A 17,666-nucleotide genomic window follows, 5' to 3' on the forward strand; every position below is an offset into this window, starting at 1 on the left:
TAGTTTCTTCTGTATACATTAATGATTTTGGTAGTTCGGGGCATGATTGTTCAATAGTTATTATTTCATCTTCCGTCACTAATTCTCTTGTAATATAGTTTTCTTCTCGTCCTGTATCTATTAATATTAAATATTTTCGTTGTTCCATTATTCCCGTTATGTAGTAATGATGTGGTTTTATTTCTTTTTCCATTGATTTTTGTAGAGTTTTATCTATTCTTCTTGAGGTACTCATTTTTTATGAGATTTATGGTATTTCACAGTTCATGTTTATTCTTTTTTATGTGTTTAATCTTTCTTTTACTATTTCTAAATCTTCTTTTATGTCAATTTCATTATAACTATAGTCATTCTTGTCTATGACTGTGACTATTCTTTCAAAATGATTTTCTATTTTTATTTATTTTATTTTATTTTTTGCTATTATTTTATGTTTTGTCTTTAAACTTATAAATTTTTACATCTAGCTGTAAATATTTTACTTCCCGAGGCTAGTTCTATTCCTGACATTTTTCAATATAATACTAACGATTTATCTATATTTCTGTCATTTATTGCTACTGAGTAATTATCACTTATTATAAATTTAAATTTTTGGTATATGAGGTTACCTTTTACTGCACATATTATACTTTTTTCTATGGGTTGTATAATTCTATTATCTGCTATATATATTTCTATGGGTGTATCTATTCCTTCTCTAAAACATGCTTTTATTAGTATTTCTGTTCCTCCTAAATGTACATATTTAATTGAATTTTTAGCCTTAATATCTTGTATTTCTTTATTTATTATTCGTTTATTTAATATTGGTATTTTGGCCTTTCCTTTAGTGTATTTGCAATCTATGATATGTTCTCTTGAACTTACTACATAATATTTTTCTTTTTGTCGTTAAACCAGTTTCTTATTGTTGGTATTTCGAATATTTTTGCTACGCTTAAGTTTAATTCTTTTCCTTTTATTTGTTCAAATATATTATTATCAAATATTATTTTTTGTTCTGCCGATTCTTCATCTTGATATTTTTCTTTAGTTATTATTTGTATATCTTTTTCAGTCATTGATATCGTATTCATTATCTGATTCTATTACTGGATTATTTTCCATTTCATAGCTTTAGGGGCGGAATCGAATGATTACGAGATAAACAATGAGACAAAGGAGATCACTTAGACAATTCACTTTGAGTATTTTCGATAATTCATATATACTATCATTGCTTTCTAATTCATAATCTACGTACTCTATTTGTGTATATTTTTCATCGTCTATTATTATTTATGATATTTATTTTTTCTTTGGATTTTTAGGTAATTTACAATCTCTAGTTATATGTCTTAATTATAGCAAGTACATTCCGTTAGTTTTCTTTTTGGTCTATATGGTCTTTTGGTTTTGTAGTTTTTTACATAGTATCTTTTTCTTGGTTTTTTATATTTATATTTTGATCTGTATTTTTTATTATATTTCTTTCTATTTTTATAATACATATTCGTACAACCAAATTGAGGTGTTGTTTTATTTTTGCAACATGCCAAGGTTTTTTACTAATATTTTTTCCATCTTTATTTCTTCTTTATGTTTTTCACATAGTTCCATAAACCATCGTTGCAAGAATTTTATTCTAGCTCCTAAGGTATCTGTTAATTCTGCTTCATTCCAATTTTTTATTACTTTTGAATTAAAAGGTTCTGGTAATTTTGTAAAATATAATTTTCTTATTTCTTTACTTTCTTTTATGCTATATGTTCTTTTATAATAGTATTCTCTAAATGCACATGCATATTCATCTATGTAACACATATTGCTAATTTTATCATTAGATTTCGATTTATGATTTTTTTCTTTATTTTGTTCTTCTACCTCTGTTGTCATACTACTAAATTCATCTCTTATAGTTATTTCGTATTTATATAGTATTTTCATAGATGTAGTAGCTATTCCTCCATCGAATCTTTTATTACTTCTTAAAGTTGTTAAGCTTTCACTTGTTAAATTTTGAAGCCATAATTTTACTGTTCCTATAAGTGTTCTTTCTATGTATCCTGGTGCCTCTGTTATTACTATCTTATTATCTATTAATTGTTTTGATATATATCCCATCCATAATTGGATTGTTTTATTTATATCTGCTACACAGTCTAAATCTAAAAAATCATGTTGTCCAGTTATTGGTTTAGGCGTCCATTTTTTACTTAATCTTTTATCTCATGTAGTTTTTTCTTTATCATATTGTTTATAGTTTTCATTATAATATTTTGGATTAAATTTTTTTGGATTTTTTAGTCCTGATGTGCTAGGTTTTTCGTCCATGTCTACGTCTTCTGTATTTACTTCTAAATTCTTTGTATTATCTATGTTTGCTAAAAGTTCCGTATATGTTTCGCTTGTTTCCGATTGTTGTTCTAGATCATCGTCATTTATTTCATCAACTCTTATTTCGGGTAGATTATCTTGGTTATTTTCTTCTTTTTCTTCTAATTCATCTTCTAGTTGCAATTTTTCTTTAAATTTAATTATCTCATTTGCTAATCTTATTTTTTGTTCTTTTTCTTTTTGTTTAATTTCATACATTTCTTTTAATATTGCTAGTTCTTTTTCTAGCTCTATTATTTTAGTATTTTTTACTTCTTCTAATTGTTGTACTTCCTTTTTTGCTTGTTGTTTTATTTTTTCAATTTCTGTTTTTCTATCTATTTCTTCATTTTCTTTTGTTATTCTTATCATAGCAGTTAAACTATCTTCTAGTTTTACCGTTTCTTTTCTAACATTAAACTTATATTGTCACTTATTTTCTTATATCTTCTTCCTAGATTGAAAAATATTATCTTTATTTTTAATCCGTCATAGTTTTCGTATGTTATTTCATCTATTGCATATTCTTCTTTATTCATTTATAAATTATGTTGTAGTTTATATTCTAAGTTATTTATTTGTATTTCTAGATATAAAATAGTCTTTCTTTGTGCTATTATAGATTTTTTACAAATTCCTGCGAATATGTTATTATTAAGTCTATTCTGCCTATGTTTTAATTCTTGTCTTTTCGCTATAATTATTTCAGTAAGTTTTTCTTTATATTCATTATTTTCGCTATTCATTGTATCTTTAAATATTGAATATATTTATATTCTATTTTAGATATATTATTTATTAATTGATCTAATTTTTCGTTATCAGTTTTTGTGATATTAAGTTATTTATATTTCGGATATAATTTGTTTAATTTTCTACTAGTATGTTTCTTATTATCCATAGCTCTGATACCACATTTTTCAGTGCGGAGTTGGCAATTGAGGAATTCATAGAAGTGGTAGGTGAGTAATTTATTTTGAAGATTTTATTATATTATTCTTTTGCTAAGTGTTTTAATCTTGATATTTCTTTAATGTTATTTTTCGGTAGTGCGAAATTCATGGTAAAATATAATAATATTTATTGTAATATTCTTCTGATAGTTGTTTTAATCTAAATATTTCATTAATATTATTTATGATATATTCTAGGTATAACATATCTTGGGTTCTTTGGTACATATATAAATTTTCTTCCATTAATTGTTCCAATAGTTTTATATTTTCCATAGATTCTGTCCATTATTGTAAATATTCGTAGTTCATTTTAGTCTGAATTTATTTCTAAATCGTACCATTCTATTCTTTTGTAGTCTAAATCATGTAGGTCTATTTCATACCATTGTTGGTTCAATATATTTTTTGATTCGTTATCATTAAATATTTTTTTTCCATATGATCCTTCTTAATTCAATTATTTTTATATCTTTAAGTATATATAAGATTAAAGTTTCGTAGTTTGGTGACGTGATAAGTGTCATTCAGGAAGACGTGTGTCCCCACTCTTATAAGAAAAAAAAAACTACATCCCCTAATACATGAAGAGGCAAGAGCATGTGTTCCTTAAAACAAGATGTTGAATTTAATTCATAGCTAATACTGTAATACATAGGGGATGGAGTTGTTGAAACTACTTGTTCCTATTTAGCATGGTCTTAGAAGGCCTCTTCCAAATGCATCACTGACTCTTAACAACTGACAATTGAGCAGTGTGCAATCTACACCATGCATGCTTTTGTTTGGTGTTACCTGCTCCATACTGTTTTAAGTGCAAGATAATGGTCAAGAAACTAGGGAATAAGTTTATGTTATGGCACAAATTGCATGCATACATTTTATACTGTATACCTATGCTTCTCCCTCTATTTCGACTTGTGGCATAGTTTGACTGGGAAAGGAGGTTAAGAAAGAAAGAAAAACTTTTGAAACTTATGGTTTAATCATGTCATGGCATTTGTGTTTTTTTTTTTTTTTTTGGCATTTGTGTGTTTATAAGACTTTTGAAACATGTGATCCTAACTTGCCAAAACATGTGTGGCTATAAAAGCTTGTCATTAAGGGCTCAGAAGTTTAAGTTAAATTGTTTCCAAATTTAGAAAGTGGTCATTCTTTTTGTAACAGACTAATAAGGAAATATTGCCATGTAAACTGGAAAGGAGGGAGTATTTCCAGTGGTCTAATTGCAAAATAGTGAGTCAGAAGCAAAGGGATGAGTTTTCAGTAAATTCACATGTCAAAGCGTGTCCAATCTCAGACTTCATCGTGGAAATGCTGCCAACTTCTGCTTATTATGACACTTGTTTGAATATTTTATTATGTTCAAGTTAATTAGTGTTTGCAATCATTTACATGTCATTTTCTGGCGACATCCCTTTTGCTTCTTTGCTGCATTTTCCTCCACAGGGAGGCTTTAAGTAAGGAATGCTATAACTTTGTTTGATGCAAGTTGCACCTCTCCTTGACATGTTATAGCTTCCTTCTGCCCTCAGCCAAAATCATCATACTAATAATAATCTCAATTAAGATTTTTTTTTGGAATCTTATTTGTGTGGCTATGAAAATAATAAATTGTGTGCAGAACCTATTCAGTTATTTTCTAACAGAACTGCCTATGCACATTTACTAGCTCTATTCATCTTGTTACATATTTCATAATGGTGGTGCCATTAGCATTTTATAATTAGTCACCTCATTATGTTCTGCCTAACTGTCCACCCTCAGAACATCATGTTTATAAGTGCACTGTAAAGGCATAAACCTTGCTGTTGATCTTTGTTGAATGTGTTCATTAGGCGCGTCAAAAAGTCTTTTTTTGGTGTATCTGTAAGCCTGTGTCAAAAAAAGCAAATCCCTTGTCATTAGATGAGAATAGGATGACAGATCTTTCTATCATTAAAATTTAGTGAAGGTGCATAGCTTCTTTGAATGTCCTGTGATGACTACATCATCTAGGGACACGACTCATTCCAAAAGACAGGTCTTTCTTTATGGTTATAAAATCCGTTTGATTGAAAAGAAAGTGTATGATGCCATAAGTAAAATGGGCGGGTGAGGCGAGACTCCTTCACTGCACTCAAGGTAGAAAGTGTAACATATCTTATACACTAGTAAGCTCTTAATCCATTGTTAGTAACCTAAGTGTTGGTTGGCTTATTCATGAAAAAACTTCCACATGTGCATCGGGGCCCTCTCATTAATGACATCTCTTTTTGATTAACCTCCTCCTTTCTTTAATTAGCAGGCACAAAGGTCAAATTTCGTTATTGAATGAATCCATTGTTGTTGTCATTTTAGTTAGTTTACCACATTATTTCCGTTTTCTTTTTGTTCTTAACAAGTTATTCAATCTCTTCAAGCACTTCAGTAAGTGATACCAGGAGTACTCTTTTTTTTTAATTTTTTTCATTCAATACCAGGAGTACTCTGCAACTTGATTATTGCAGAAAATATTCTCTCTGATATTCTTCATAAAGAAAACAGTTCATTTCTGGTGAGGCTTGGTATGACTGGTAACAATGTAGAGCAGCAAAGAGGGAATCTACAATGTCAATCATTGAAGATGATTTTTACTTAGTGTTATATGTTCTGTGCTGAGGCTATCAGGAGCATCATTATTGATTTTTGCAAATAAGCAGGACATACAAGGTGCTCTTTCTCCAGATGAAATAGCCAAAGTAAGGATGCTTCTTGTTATACCTTAAACTGTGTCGAATGAATATTGAAGTGAAGTTCTTACACTTGGAACTAGTAAGGTTGCAATCTATGATACCCTTAACAATTATGTCAAAGGTTAAGGATGAACTGTTGTTTCGTTCAAAAATCGGAAGATCCAATTATGCAAACCAAAAAACTGAGAGATCAGGAGAGAAGCTTCTTTCTAGTGGTGGTTGAGAAAGTACTAGGCATAATAAATAAATGTGCCATTTAACTTGGCTTTAGCTGGCATGTATGCCCTCCAACTTTGGGTGTGTACAAGTAGACACTTAAATTTGTATACAATTGAACAAGTAGACACACACGGCTTACATGGCATAATACACGTAGGATACCACGTAGGACGCAAAATTGTCATGTAGTAGGATGCATGTGTCTATTTGTTCAACTTTATACAAGTCGAAGTATCTACTTGTGTACATCCAAAGTTGGAGGGCATAGTTGTCACCTTAAGGCCAAGTTAATGGACATGTTTATGTATTATGCCAAAGTGTTATGTAGTAGTTTCCAAGTTACTTCAATTGACTAGTAACCTATTTCTACATAGATCTGCTTCTTTTTTTCTTGCTTCCTTCTTTTATGTATGGTCAATTATTCATAAAAACTTGACATTCACAGAGAGGGGACATAACTTTTTTCTTCTGATTCAGGTGCTTAATCTGGAGGCTATGGACAATAGCAGGCATTGGAGAATCGTGGGATGTAGTGCATACACAGGAGACGGGCTACTTGAGGGATTTGATTGGCTGGTACAAGACGTTGCATTGCGAATCTATATGCTTGATTAAGCGAAGTTTACATTAAGATTTTGATTCCTGCAAGATGACATTGTTAAAATCTTTTGGATATACAACATTTGTGCATGTAAAGATAAAGAAAATCATGCAAGGAGCACTTTACTATCTACTGCTCAAAATGACCATTTGTGAGGAAATTCTTTTAAGACCTTTCCCAATATGCCAGTCTTTTGTTGTAATGGTAGCAGATTGCACAAAAAAGTGACTGTCCTTAACCAAATAAATTCACAAATTAATAATTTTTATAATATCTGAGGATTGTTCTTGCTATGTACTTGGGGTCTCGTTGGTTAACGGAATTAAGTGGAATTAACAGTCATGCACCACCACCCATAGAATCAAGAAAGAGCTCTCAGTCTATCAATCCTTACTATGTTTGGATCTGGTAACTTTTCATGTGTTGAGTCAAATTAAGCCGCAGCCTCCATCCTAATGGTGCCCTTCCGTCAATTCCTTTAAGTTTCAGTCTTGCGACCATATCCTTGATTAGATAAAAGAAAAAAGTACAACATCTCAAAAGAAAAAAGAGAAGAAACAATTATTGTGACACATTCACTAAAGAAAGGTCCTTTAAACCTTAACCAATACAATTTATTGATGTAATGCTTCTCCAGCGTCCAATTTAATATACACAAAGTCAATGTGGAAAATGAAATAATAGGAAGCGCCCAAAGGTACAAAAATACAAATAATCTGAAAAGAATAGATGGGAAAAAATGAGATATCGTGGAGCTATAACTATGAACGTTTACTCGTTTAGCTAACTGAAAGTGTTGCTGATCACGCGTGCAGAGTCACTTGCATCACATATCAATACTGCCGATCCTTGGTTAAGATGACTTGCCAACTCGGGCTGGAGCTTACTGTACTCGTTCACGACAAAAGTTGCAGCTTCTTCTGCTTTATTAGCTTCTACAAATGCAATACAGCAGCCTCGGAATCCTGCACCACTGAACCGTGTCCCAAGCACACCAGGAGCCTTCAGAAGAACCTGATATAGCTGTATAAGTGGTTCACAACCTAGAATAATTCAAGTGAAGTTCAAGATTTGGTTATTCTTTGTGTCTCAGACATACATTATCGAAAAAGTTATATATCGAAATCAATGAAATTAAGATATCAAGTAAGAAAATTAACACTTGCCACACTCATAGTTTTGAATAGAACTTAGACCAGATGCTGTAATAAGCTCTCCGAATTCTTTAAGGTTTCCGGAAGCCCAAGCCTCAAGTCCTAGAACAGACCACACATGAGTTATGAATGGACTGTCCTAAAGCTAAACATAAAAATAAAAGGAGTAAAGATCTGTAAAGAATAATACCTTTCATAACTCTCTCATTTTCGGAGAAATAATGCTCTGCTCGTTTAACTAGGTTGGCGTCTAATTTGCTCTGAAAAGAAAATTCCAAAAACATGGTATAAATACAATCAATCCATATAAATGCGAAGAAGATTTCACATATAGAATGTTCATTTTTTTGGTATATTTCCTTCAGGATTAATATGTAACATATTTGTCTTAATGGAGAGTGGCCTACATCTAGGATTTACTATTCCAAGTCTTAGTATTATTCAATCAATAAACGGGCATGCATTCCATGACCATAACTTGAAAAAAGAAGAAACGATTGTCATTCCAGGATGCAAGCTTCAATAGAGTAGGTATACAACATAGGAGCGGGGGTTTTACTCTGTGCGCACCCAAAGGATAGCGGCTGCCAGTTTTCCTTGTCATCAAAAAAAACAAAAAAAACATGACAATTGTTAAATGAAATTCCACAAGACAAAAGAAAAGTTATACTGAATAGGATATCTCAGTCACTGTAACTTGTAAGGAACAGATACTACTATAAGAAAAGAACAAAGATGCAAATCAAATCTCCTAAAAGGAAAGAGTGAACAGTGAGATCTCTTTTCCTCAAGGATGCAACAGCAAAAAGGAAAAAGTCCACTATAAGGCCTTACAGGGTCTGGAGAACTAACCTTACCAGATCACACAAACTTCGCTAAAATTGAAAAATAAGATCTACATTTCTTGATAGTCTAACTAATGCAAATTCAAAGGCAGTGATGGAAAAAACAACTTACCGCGGCAGAAGAGCTGAGACCTGAACTGTCAAGACCCTCAGAACCACAGATAAACCCAGTGATACCCTGCAAGAAAAAGTTTCCAGCAAGAATGGTATAAATGAAAGATATGATGCACACTAAGGTTAAACATGTTAAATAGAAGAACTATGCTAAATAATACAGATCAAGGTGACTGCTAATAAAAATAGTGCAGATAATGAAACAGTACTTTTGACAGAAGAATGTATCTGAGAGTAGAACCACAGAATTGAACTTTGAAACCACACATTTTGTATTCAGTGGAAAATAACAATAAACACTACTGGATTTGGCCCAAGAAAAGAAGAAGGATGAAAGTAGTCATCCGTGTTAAGAAAATCGATCTTAGGGTCCAACTCAATCTTAAAAACTTAGCTCATATGAGGATTGCACAAGCCCATATAAGGAGACAATAACCAATTCCCTCAACCAATGTGAGACACATAACACTGGACTAAACATCAGAAGCGTGGAGAACATAAAATGGGTCCAACATTAAACCAAGAATAGGGCTAGATTTATCTCTGGTACAAGGTAAATAAAACTTACCTAGGCCTAACTCAATTGCAAAAGTTACTCATGAGGTGAGGATTTTCCAAGATCAAATGAGGAGACAACAACCCATTCACTCAATCAATATGGGACACTTAACACCCTATCCCGTGCCACACCAAGGACTAGACATCTCAAATGTGAACAACATCACAAAGGGGCGGGCCTAACATTAGGTAAACTAAGAATAAAGAATTGGTCACAATAAACCTTTGGTCCTAACTCAGCCTAAAAAACTAGCTCATAAGTTGAGAATTGTCCAAGTTCAAGTCTTACAAATCCTTTCCAAAATAGGTGGGGTCCTCTTCTTAACCACTTAGAAGCCATGTGACTGTTTTCTCTCCTTGTTATTATCATATTTTTTTGGCTGGATGTGCATCCTTCTTTCAAACTTCGTTTCCATTCACATGTCGACTTCCACTTGTTTTCTCCTATTTCCAAAACTCTTTCCATGCGTGCAAATATGGTAATATTTCCATCTTGATTTCTTGTTCTTTGATCCATGTGATTAGCCGTAATCCCAATTCCTCAATGAATCCTTCATGTACTTGGAACTTGCTTTGCGCCTGATCAACAGTCTTCTCCAGTATACTGTGAAGGACCTGATTCCTTCAATTCTTGCAGTGTGCTCCTGTAATCAGCTCTTGCAGTAGTCGTGTCATAAACACTACTAGTCCCTATTTGAGACATGTTTAGTGTCTAGTTCTTTCATCATGTTTGTTATGTTTGCTAATCATCAAAACTTCATATGTAGCGTATCTCATAGCTTTAACATTTTCTTACTGAAAATCTTTAGCTTATCTTTGTGAAAATCAAATGGGAACAACCAGAAGCATCATCTTCCAGTAACCAGTACTCAAACAATTTGCAGATGCATGGTGACTAATATATATTTTCAAAAACTAATGAATGGGTTCCCTGTCGGACAGCATTAAACAGAACAAAGCAAGAATTGATTTTATAGTCCTATAAAAACTTGTTTTTAGTTTTATGTCTTTTTTTACAAGAGATCTTCATTTTTACACAAGAGAGATCAGGAAAGGTCATAATAGATCATTTCCACCAGCACAAAATTGTAGAAACAATCATTTCAGTACATAGGAGATATAAGAAGTGAAAATTGGATGGTGCATGGAAGGATCTAAATCTATATTAATGAGCTAGAAGTCCACCTATGGAATGAATAACGGAATGTAAGATTTTAGAGTCCAACATCTGCATAAATCTCGATAACATAAATGGAATCAACTGGTTTGGTAAACTAAGCATATCACGTATGTCTATCAACCAGCAGCCAAAGAAACCTTACTAACCGTTTTCAGATGATTTCCTTTGCTCTGCAGGGCATATATTGCTCCTCTAGCATAGTTACCCCATTTGCATTCTTCCTGAGGTGTGGATGAGTCCATTTGTTCAGTTAAACCATTTGTCTCAGACATATGCTTAGGAAGCTGAACTTCATCTATTCTGTGAAATTAAAAGATGTGAGGCATAAATTCATATTTGAGTTTGATAAATTTTGGAATTGATAACATTAGGAGTTCAATGCTTTTTGCAGGATTTATACTGTTGATTACATGAAACTATCATCACCAGTTGTTTTTGAAAGGGCTAAAAACTAATTCATACAGGTAAAAGTAGAGCATCAAAAGGTTAAGTTCGTAAAACAGTGATGGAATTCTCCACATTGTAAAATACTGCTGCAAATCAATGAACATGAGATCATAGATGCATGATCCAGCAGCAGCAAAACCTTATTTACATGGATCCAAACAGAGATTTTTTAATGCAATTATAGATATCCAAGTAGTTATACGCTAGTATGAACATGCCTAAAAGCAGCATTATTTTACCTGAGCCGAACTTCTCCTTCAAATTGCCCAGATTGCAATGTAACCTACAAATTTGAAGTTTTAGTAGAAAATGAGTAGGAAGTAGAATAAAAAAATAATGACTATAGAATTTAGTAAAATTCCATAAACTCAAGCTCTTAAGAAGAGAAGTGAACACAGTGGAGCAGAGAAGTACAAATGCTGCTTCATCTTCCAGTGTTAACTAGCCAGATTTCTCCAGGTTTACAAAGTAAAACCAAACATAGTCGTAAAAGACAGATATGAACACCAATGTAGACATGAGTAAGGACTTCTATCCTATGACTACATCTACTTACTTGTGTCTCAGTTGCAGCTTTCCAGATAAAAGATTCAATTCATAGCAACCCTGTTAGCACTCCCTTAATCTGCCAGCGGTTTACCGTTTACACATGGAAATTTTTAAAATCAGAGAAATAGATGACTTCAGCATATCTGCTAGTTATATTTCTTATTTCTTTGTAGCAGTTGTTTGCAATAGGGAGGTTATCTCTCCACTTTCTCATTCCAGTAATATTATTAAGTTGCTTTCTTGTTCTTAGGTGGGTGATTAATCTACCAGTGTTGTATCTAAAGTTATTTGAATTTGATAAAATGCATGCAGAAAATTGCTCCAGATTTTGAGTACTTCAACTCAAGAGATTGCTGGTTCTCTCTTCACGAACCAGCACCGTAGGTCGCATAAAGAGAACCTCTTCCCAGACTCCTTATTTATTCCACATTGACTCTGATTTTGTTTTGCAGGGTTCCATAACCAAATCCATAACAAGGGACCATAACAAATTGGTATGAGAGCTTGGAGTTATGAGAGTCCAAGTCCAGCAACAATTGACACAGTTGGTGAACTTGTTCCAAGAAGAACGTGCAACCAATTTAGCCAAATAGGAAGCCATAAAGGCTCACTTGGATGTACTCACTAAGGATTTAGCAAATTCAAAGGCTTGATTCTGACTTAACAAAAAATATCTATCAATATTGAAGTTGGAAGGGTAAACTGAGTGCCATGAGGGTCGGGATCGGAAACCGGGGAAAGCTCCATCATATGCCTAAATATACAAAGTTGAATTTTCCATGATTTACTGGCCAGGAGGACACTTTGGGATGGTTGAACAGGTACAAACAATGCTTTAGACACCAACAAACTCCAGAAGAATAAAGGTTGGACTTATTTCTTTTCATGTGGAAGACAGTGGCGAATTTAGAGCCAAAAAATAGGGCATCGGCGTCCGTGGTCTCTTCGTAAAATTAGATATTTTTTATATATATATATTCTAAAATTTGTGTAATATATTCTGGCACCCGTTCTACAAGAAGTCTAAATGGTCCACATGGTTAAAAGTTGAGCTTTTGACTTTGAGGATTAAGGATCAATTTCCACTTCAATATATTTTACTTGGTGCATCCATGTTCAAAAAATCCTAGATTCACCTCTGGTGGAAGGGAATACAACTCTGGTTCCTTCAACTTAAGACAATATGCCTCAATCCTCCTGGGATGAATTCAGACGTTAATGTAACTTCCATTTTGGATCACCAATCATGAGTCAGAAGTTGGAGAATTGGCTAGGTTATGCCACATCGGGTCTAATGCAGATTATCACGAATATTTTTCTTGATTTTGAGATTATGGAGGCATGACTTGATTTGTCTACCTGATCGATAAGAAAAGGGGGTTTGTTTATCTTCTAAATATTCCCCAAAGATTTGTTGCTCTAAATGTACCGAATAATTGTGGATTATTCGAGCATAAGATTTGTGGAGCAGCAGATTATCACGGAAAATTTGAGCAACTGGTTCACAGCCAAGTACCATCACACCGTCGCAAAAATTGAACTTTATATAAGTGGTCTTGCTGACTATAAGGCAATTGAGGTAGAGTTGCATGATCCTCCAGATTTAGATATTGTTATGAGTATATCTTGCCTTTATGTAAGCAAGGGACAACCCCTTCATTTGCAATTGTCAGATTCCCATAGATAAAAAAAAAATATTTCCTCTGTCCCAATTTATGTGGCACATTTCACTTTTCAAGAGTCAAACAGTTTAAGTTTGACCGAGAATTTGCTCATGAAATTTTCAAATTTTTTAAAATAAAATTTACATATTTGTAAACTACACAAAAAGTACTATTAAGTCTCAATAATTGATAATACAAAATATTTAAAAAATATAGAAAAAGTTTACGGTCAAAGATAGACATGTTTGAATCTCGATATCCGAAATGTGTCACATAAATTGGGACAAAGGGAGTAATAGATTTCTCACCTCAATAATGCACCAGATTTGGGAAATTGACCAGAACTGAGATGGAGGAAAGATGACTCAAGGGACTCTGTTTCAACTGTGACGAACCATTCACTCAGGGCCATTAGTGCAAGAAATTAGTCTTAATTGACTTGTAGATGAAGAGGAGGGAAAAATCTGTCAAATAAGAGTCAAATCCTAGTACAGACAACCTCAAATTTCTTTGGAATCCATCATATGTATCACAGCCCCACAAAATATGCATTTTCAAGGCAATTGAAAGGAAATTCACAGATATCATTGGTTGATTCTAGAAGTACCCATAGCTTTGTGGACTCTAAACTTGTGTCGCAATTCAATTTTCAAGTCAACAGGCAAGATGGATTAAGGATAGTGGTGAGAAATGGAGAACGGGTCAGAAATCTGGGACAATGTTCCAATATGGTTTGCTAATCATGCTTTTCTTATTAATTTATATGTTCTCAATTTAAGTGGTTTTGATGTGTTTTGGGTGTCAATTGGATTAAGACCTTGGGACCCATTTATGAGACTTAAGAGACAAGTGGATGTCATTCTTTACAAACATGGGCGGATCTAGGTGGACTGAAGTTGGAAAAAAGGGGAAAAAACTCTATGCATATAGGGTTAAATTTTTATTGTGTATATATATTTGACATTGAATCCCCTTGACACAAACCAAAGGATTACCTCAGCGGTAAATGTGCTTCAAATTCTCTTAGACAACGTAGATCCAATTCTCGCTTGCCCAAATTTCTAATAATTTTAGCTCTTCGAGAGTTTGTTTTTAAATATTCTTGAATTCCCTTGACAAAAATCCTGTCTCCACCATTGTTTACAAATGGGAAGTAGCGGAGCAAATGTGGTCAAACATACCTTTGGATTTTGTACAAGGCTTGCCTACCTCACATGGCTAAAATGTAATCTTACTAGTGTATCGTTTCTCTAAATATTGTCACTTGTTGCATATTGCTCATCCCTACTCTGTTGTAAGCTCATGGCTCTTCTTTGACAATATTTCAAATTACATGGCTTACCAATAACCATTACTAGTGCTCGTGATGTAACTTTCACAAGTGGCTTTTGGACAGAACTCTTTCGCCTCAGTGGTACCAAGTTGTGTTTTATTTCAGTGTATCACTTGCAATCTGATGGCCAAACAGAAGCTATCAGTCGGACAGTATGGAGATGTATCTGAGACTGGCTATGTGGTTAAACTTGTGATGCAAATTAGGCAGCATGCCCTCTTACAAGGAAGTTTGTGACTGACTATGTGGTTAAACTTGGAGAGTTTGTGGTCTCTTGGAAAGCTAAGAAGCAAACCATTGTTTCAAGGAGCTCAGATGAAGCTGAGTATAGGAGCTTAGCTTATACAGTAGCAGAGTTAGTTTGGTTGGTAGGAATGCTGAAGGAGTTAAAGGCTGAGGTTCATTTACCAGTTCAAGTATATAGTGACAACAAGTCTGCTATTCAATTGGCTTCTAATCCAGTCTATCATGAACGTACTAAACACATTGAGATTGATTGTCATTTCATCAGGGGAAAACTCCAACAAGGACTGGTTAAGATTGCTTATGTTTCAACCCAAAATCAGCCTGCAGATATGCTAACCAAAGGGCTCAACAGGCCACAACATGACTATCTACTATCCAAGCTAGGGGTCTTTAGGGGGTGGCAATTTCAGCACATATTAATGAAATGAGTCCATTTTTCCCATATTTAATGACTTGGATCACTCATATTTTAATGGGTTAAATATGGGCTTCAAGCTATTTTAAGAGTCTCTACAATTATGGTCAAAATGGGTTAGATATGAGTATCCATATTGACCCATAATAGATCACTTAGTTTTCACTTCCACTCAAAATTCTTTATTGTGCTAAAAAATAAAAATTAAAAAATTAATTTTCAAACTTAATTGAAAAAACAAAAAAAAAATAGGGATAGGTTGGTGGAAGGGCCCTGGGGTGGGAGGTGCCCGGGGGAGGGGGTAATTTTTTTTTTTTTTGGAAAAACAGATTTTTTAAAATGGGTTAGAACCATTCTATCCAAACCATATTTGACCAAATCCATATTTACTCATGATATTAAATTCAATGTATTACTAATAGCACCAAATGGAAGGTATTAGTAATACATCCTATAATACCATGTAGGGTGTATAACTAATCCATGCATGGATTAGTTATACTTAGGCCCAAAAATTCTGCCAAACATAGTACTAAATAATATCATACATAATACATGAATTATTTCTCCTAATACCTCCTACCAAACGACCCCAATAGTGTAGTAGATTATTTTTTATTTTAAAATATAAAAAAAAATAGAGTACTAGTTTTTCTCATTAAAAAGAGTAAAGATTATTTTCTTGATATTGATTGATGTGCCAGTTTGATCTACAAATTGAAAAAATTGAATGTAAATATTCAGTAAAATAAAGAGCTGAAGAATGTGATTAAATTAAGATATAAAAATATAAGATAGAAGAGTTGAAGAATGTGAATGATTAAGATACGGCTATTCTTTCAATTTTTTCTCACTTTTTAAGTATTACAACAATTATATTAAAGCAGCGACATATTATATTTTGATATTAGATTTTCAACTTCTTTAAATCGTGAAAAAAGAATAGTCACACAAAAAGCTTTAAAAAAATCAAAATAAATTATATTGAATTTTATTTTAAGGCATCAAATTAATTTTTGGCTTTAGACCATGAACTTTCTTGAGCTGCCCATGTCCCTATCTCATGGAGTCAGAGAAAGGTATTTTCGAGAACTCTCGGTCCAAGTGCAGTAAACCAAAATAGTCATGAAATAGAAAATACAAAAGTGAAGAAACATGACAGTTAATAATTTAAGGGAAGCATTACAGAGCATTCAGAAAAAGAACAATAACAATAACAAAATAGTTCGATAATCAAAATAAATTAAACAACAGAGGATAACAAATATCAAAAGGCAATAGCTATGATAGACAATAATACTACATGAATAGGGATAATATGGAACATCTCGCTAATTGAAAGAACTAGAAAGAGTTAGAATTTGAAATTTGTTAAGTGTTAAGTTTGGGTTTTTTTTTTTTTGTCAACTTCAAACAATCATAACTCCTAGCTCAAGATGAGTTAGGTGTGCTTCCAGATACCGTAGGAAAGATCTTGGAATTATCTTTTCAACACCGCCGAGTTTGCGTGATTCCGAGTTCGTATGAGTGAGATATGCCCATTGAAAGTTGGGTTGTTCAAATAAGGAAAGTGTAATCCGGATTTTGGAAGGATATTTTGATCTTTTCAAGTAATTTAATTCGTTTTTAGTGAATTAATTAGGGTCAAAACTGAATTGGTTCAGTTTGTACAATTGAAAATTCACGTAGGGCTTTAGAGAGAAGAACTCAAGAGAGAAGAGAAGAGGAAAGTCAAGATTCGTCGTCTTCGTAAGGAATTGATTGCGGATTTCTTCAAGGATTTGATTCTACAAGGTATGTGAGACTTTCATAATGTTGGGTTCGTTTACCCACGTGCCAAACATGATTATTTCAGCGTGAATTCATCCTAAAGAGGTTGAAAGTTTGATGTTCTTGATATGTGTTCTTGAATTTACCCTCGTTCTTGAATTTGGGCTGAGATTGATGAGTTTTGAGATTATTGCGTCGAGTTACAGAGTTGTTTTGAGTTAGGTTCTTAGGTACATCTATTAGGTAGCTGGATGTAAAGAAAATTTGGGAAAAAGAATCGAGTTTAGGCGAATTGGGACTGGAAAATGAAGAAGGAAAAACTCGGGCGAATCTGGGTACCAGGTCCGTGACGCGGACCATTCCTCAGGATGGGAAAATTATCCATGCGTCACGGAATGGTCACGTACCATTCTACCTTAAATTCTATTTTCGCGACCAAATATTTAAATACATCTCTGCGTCGCAGACTAGTTTCCAGACAGTGATTTCTTAATCGTTTCTCATATTTAACTATCTAAAAATACTCATAAACATCATGAGATCGTT

At 33.2% G+C, this 17,666-nt stretch overlaps 2 protein-coding genes and 1 long non-coding RNA gene across 3 annotated transcripts in view; 2 read left to right on the forward strand and 1 right to left on the reverse strand.

Moving 5' to 3' along the window:
* Positions 1–17,666, forward strand: part of LOC125875596 (ADP-ribosylation factor-like protein 2) — a 71,039-nt gene that overhangs the window by 7,135 nt on the left and 46,238 nt on the right. The window lies entirely within an intron of this gene.
* Positions 5,282–6,960, forward strand: LOC125875597 (uncharacterized). Its single transcript, XR_007447452.1, has 2 exons — positions 5,282–6,031; positions 6,722–6,960. It is a non-coding gene; the product is annotated as an uncharacterized LOC125875597 (long non-coding RNA).
* LOC125875594 (galacturonokinase) overlaps positions 7,461–17,666 on the reverse strand; it is a 68,378-nt gene continuing 58,172 nt past the window's right edge. The window contains exon 14 of the mRNA XM_049556575.1: positions 7,461–7,888. Within this exon, the coding sequence (XP_049412532.1) occupies positions 7,629–7,888 (260 nt within the window). The 3' untranslated portion in view covers positions 7,461–7,628. The remainder of the gene's footprint in view (positions 7,889–17,666) is intronic.

Source organism: Solanum stenotomum, chromosome 9 (assembly GCF_019186545.1).
Source record: "Solanum stenotomum isolate F172 chromosome 9, ASM1918654v1, whole genome shotgun sequence".
NCBI lineage: Eukaryota > Viridiplantae > Streptophyta > Magnoliopsida > Solanales > Solanaceae > Solanum > Solanum stenotomum.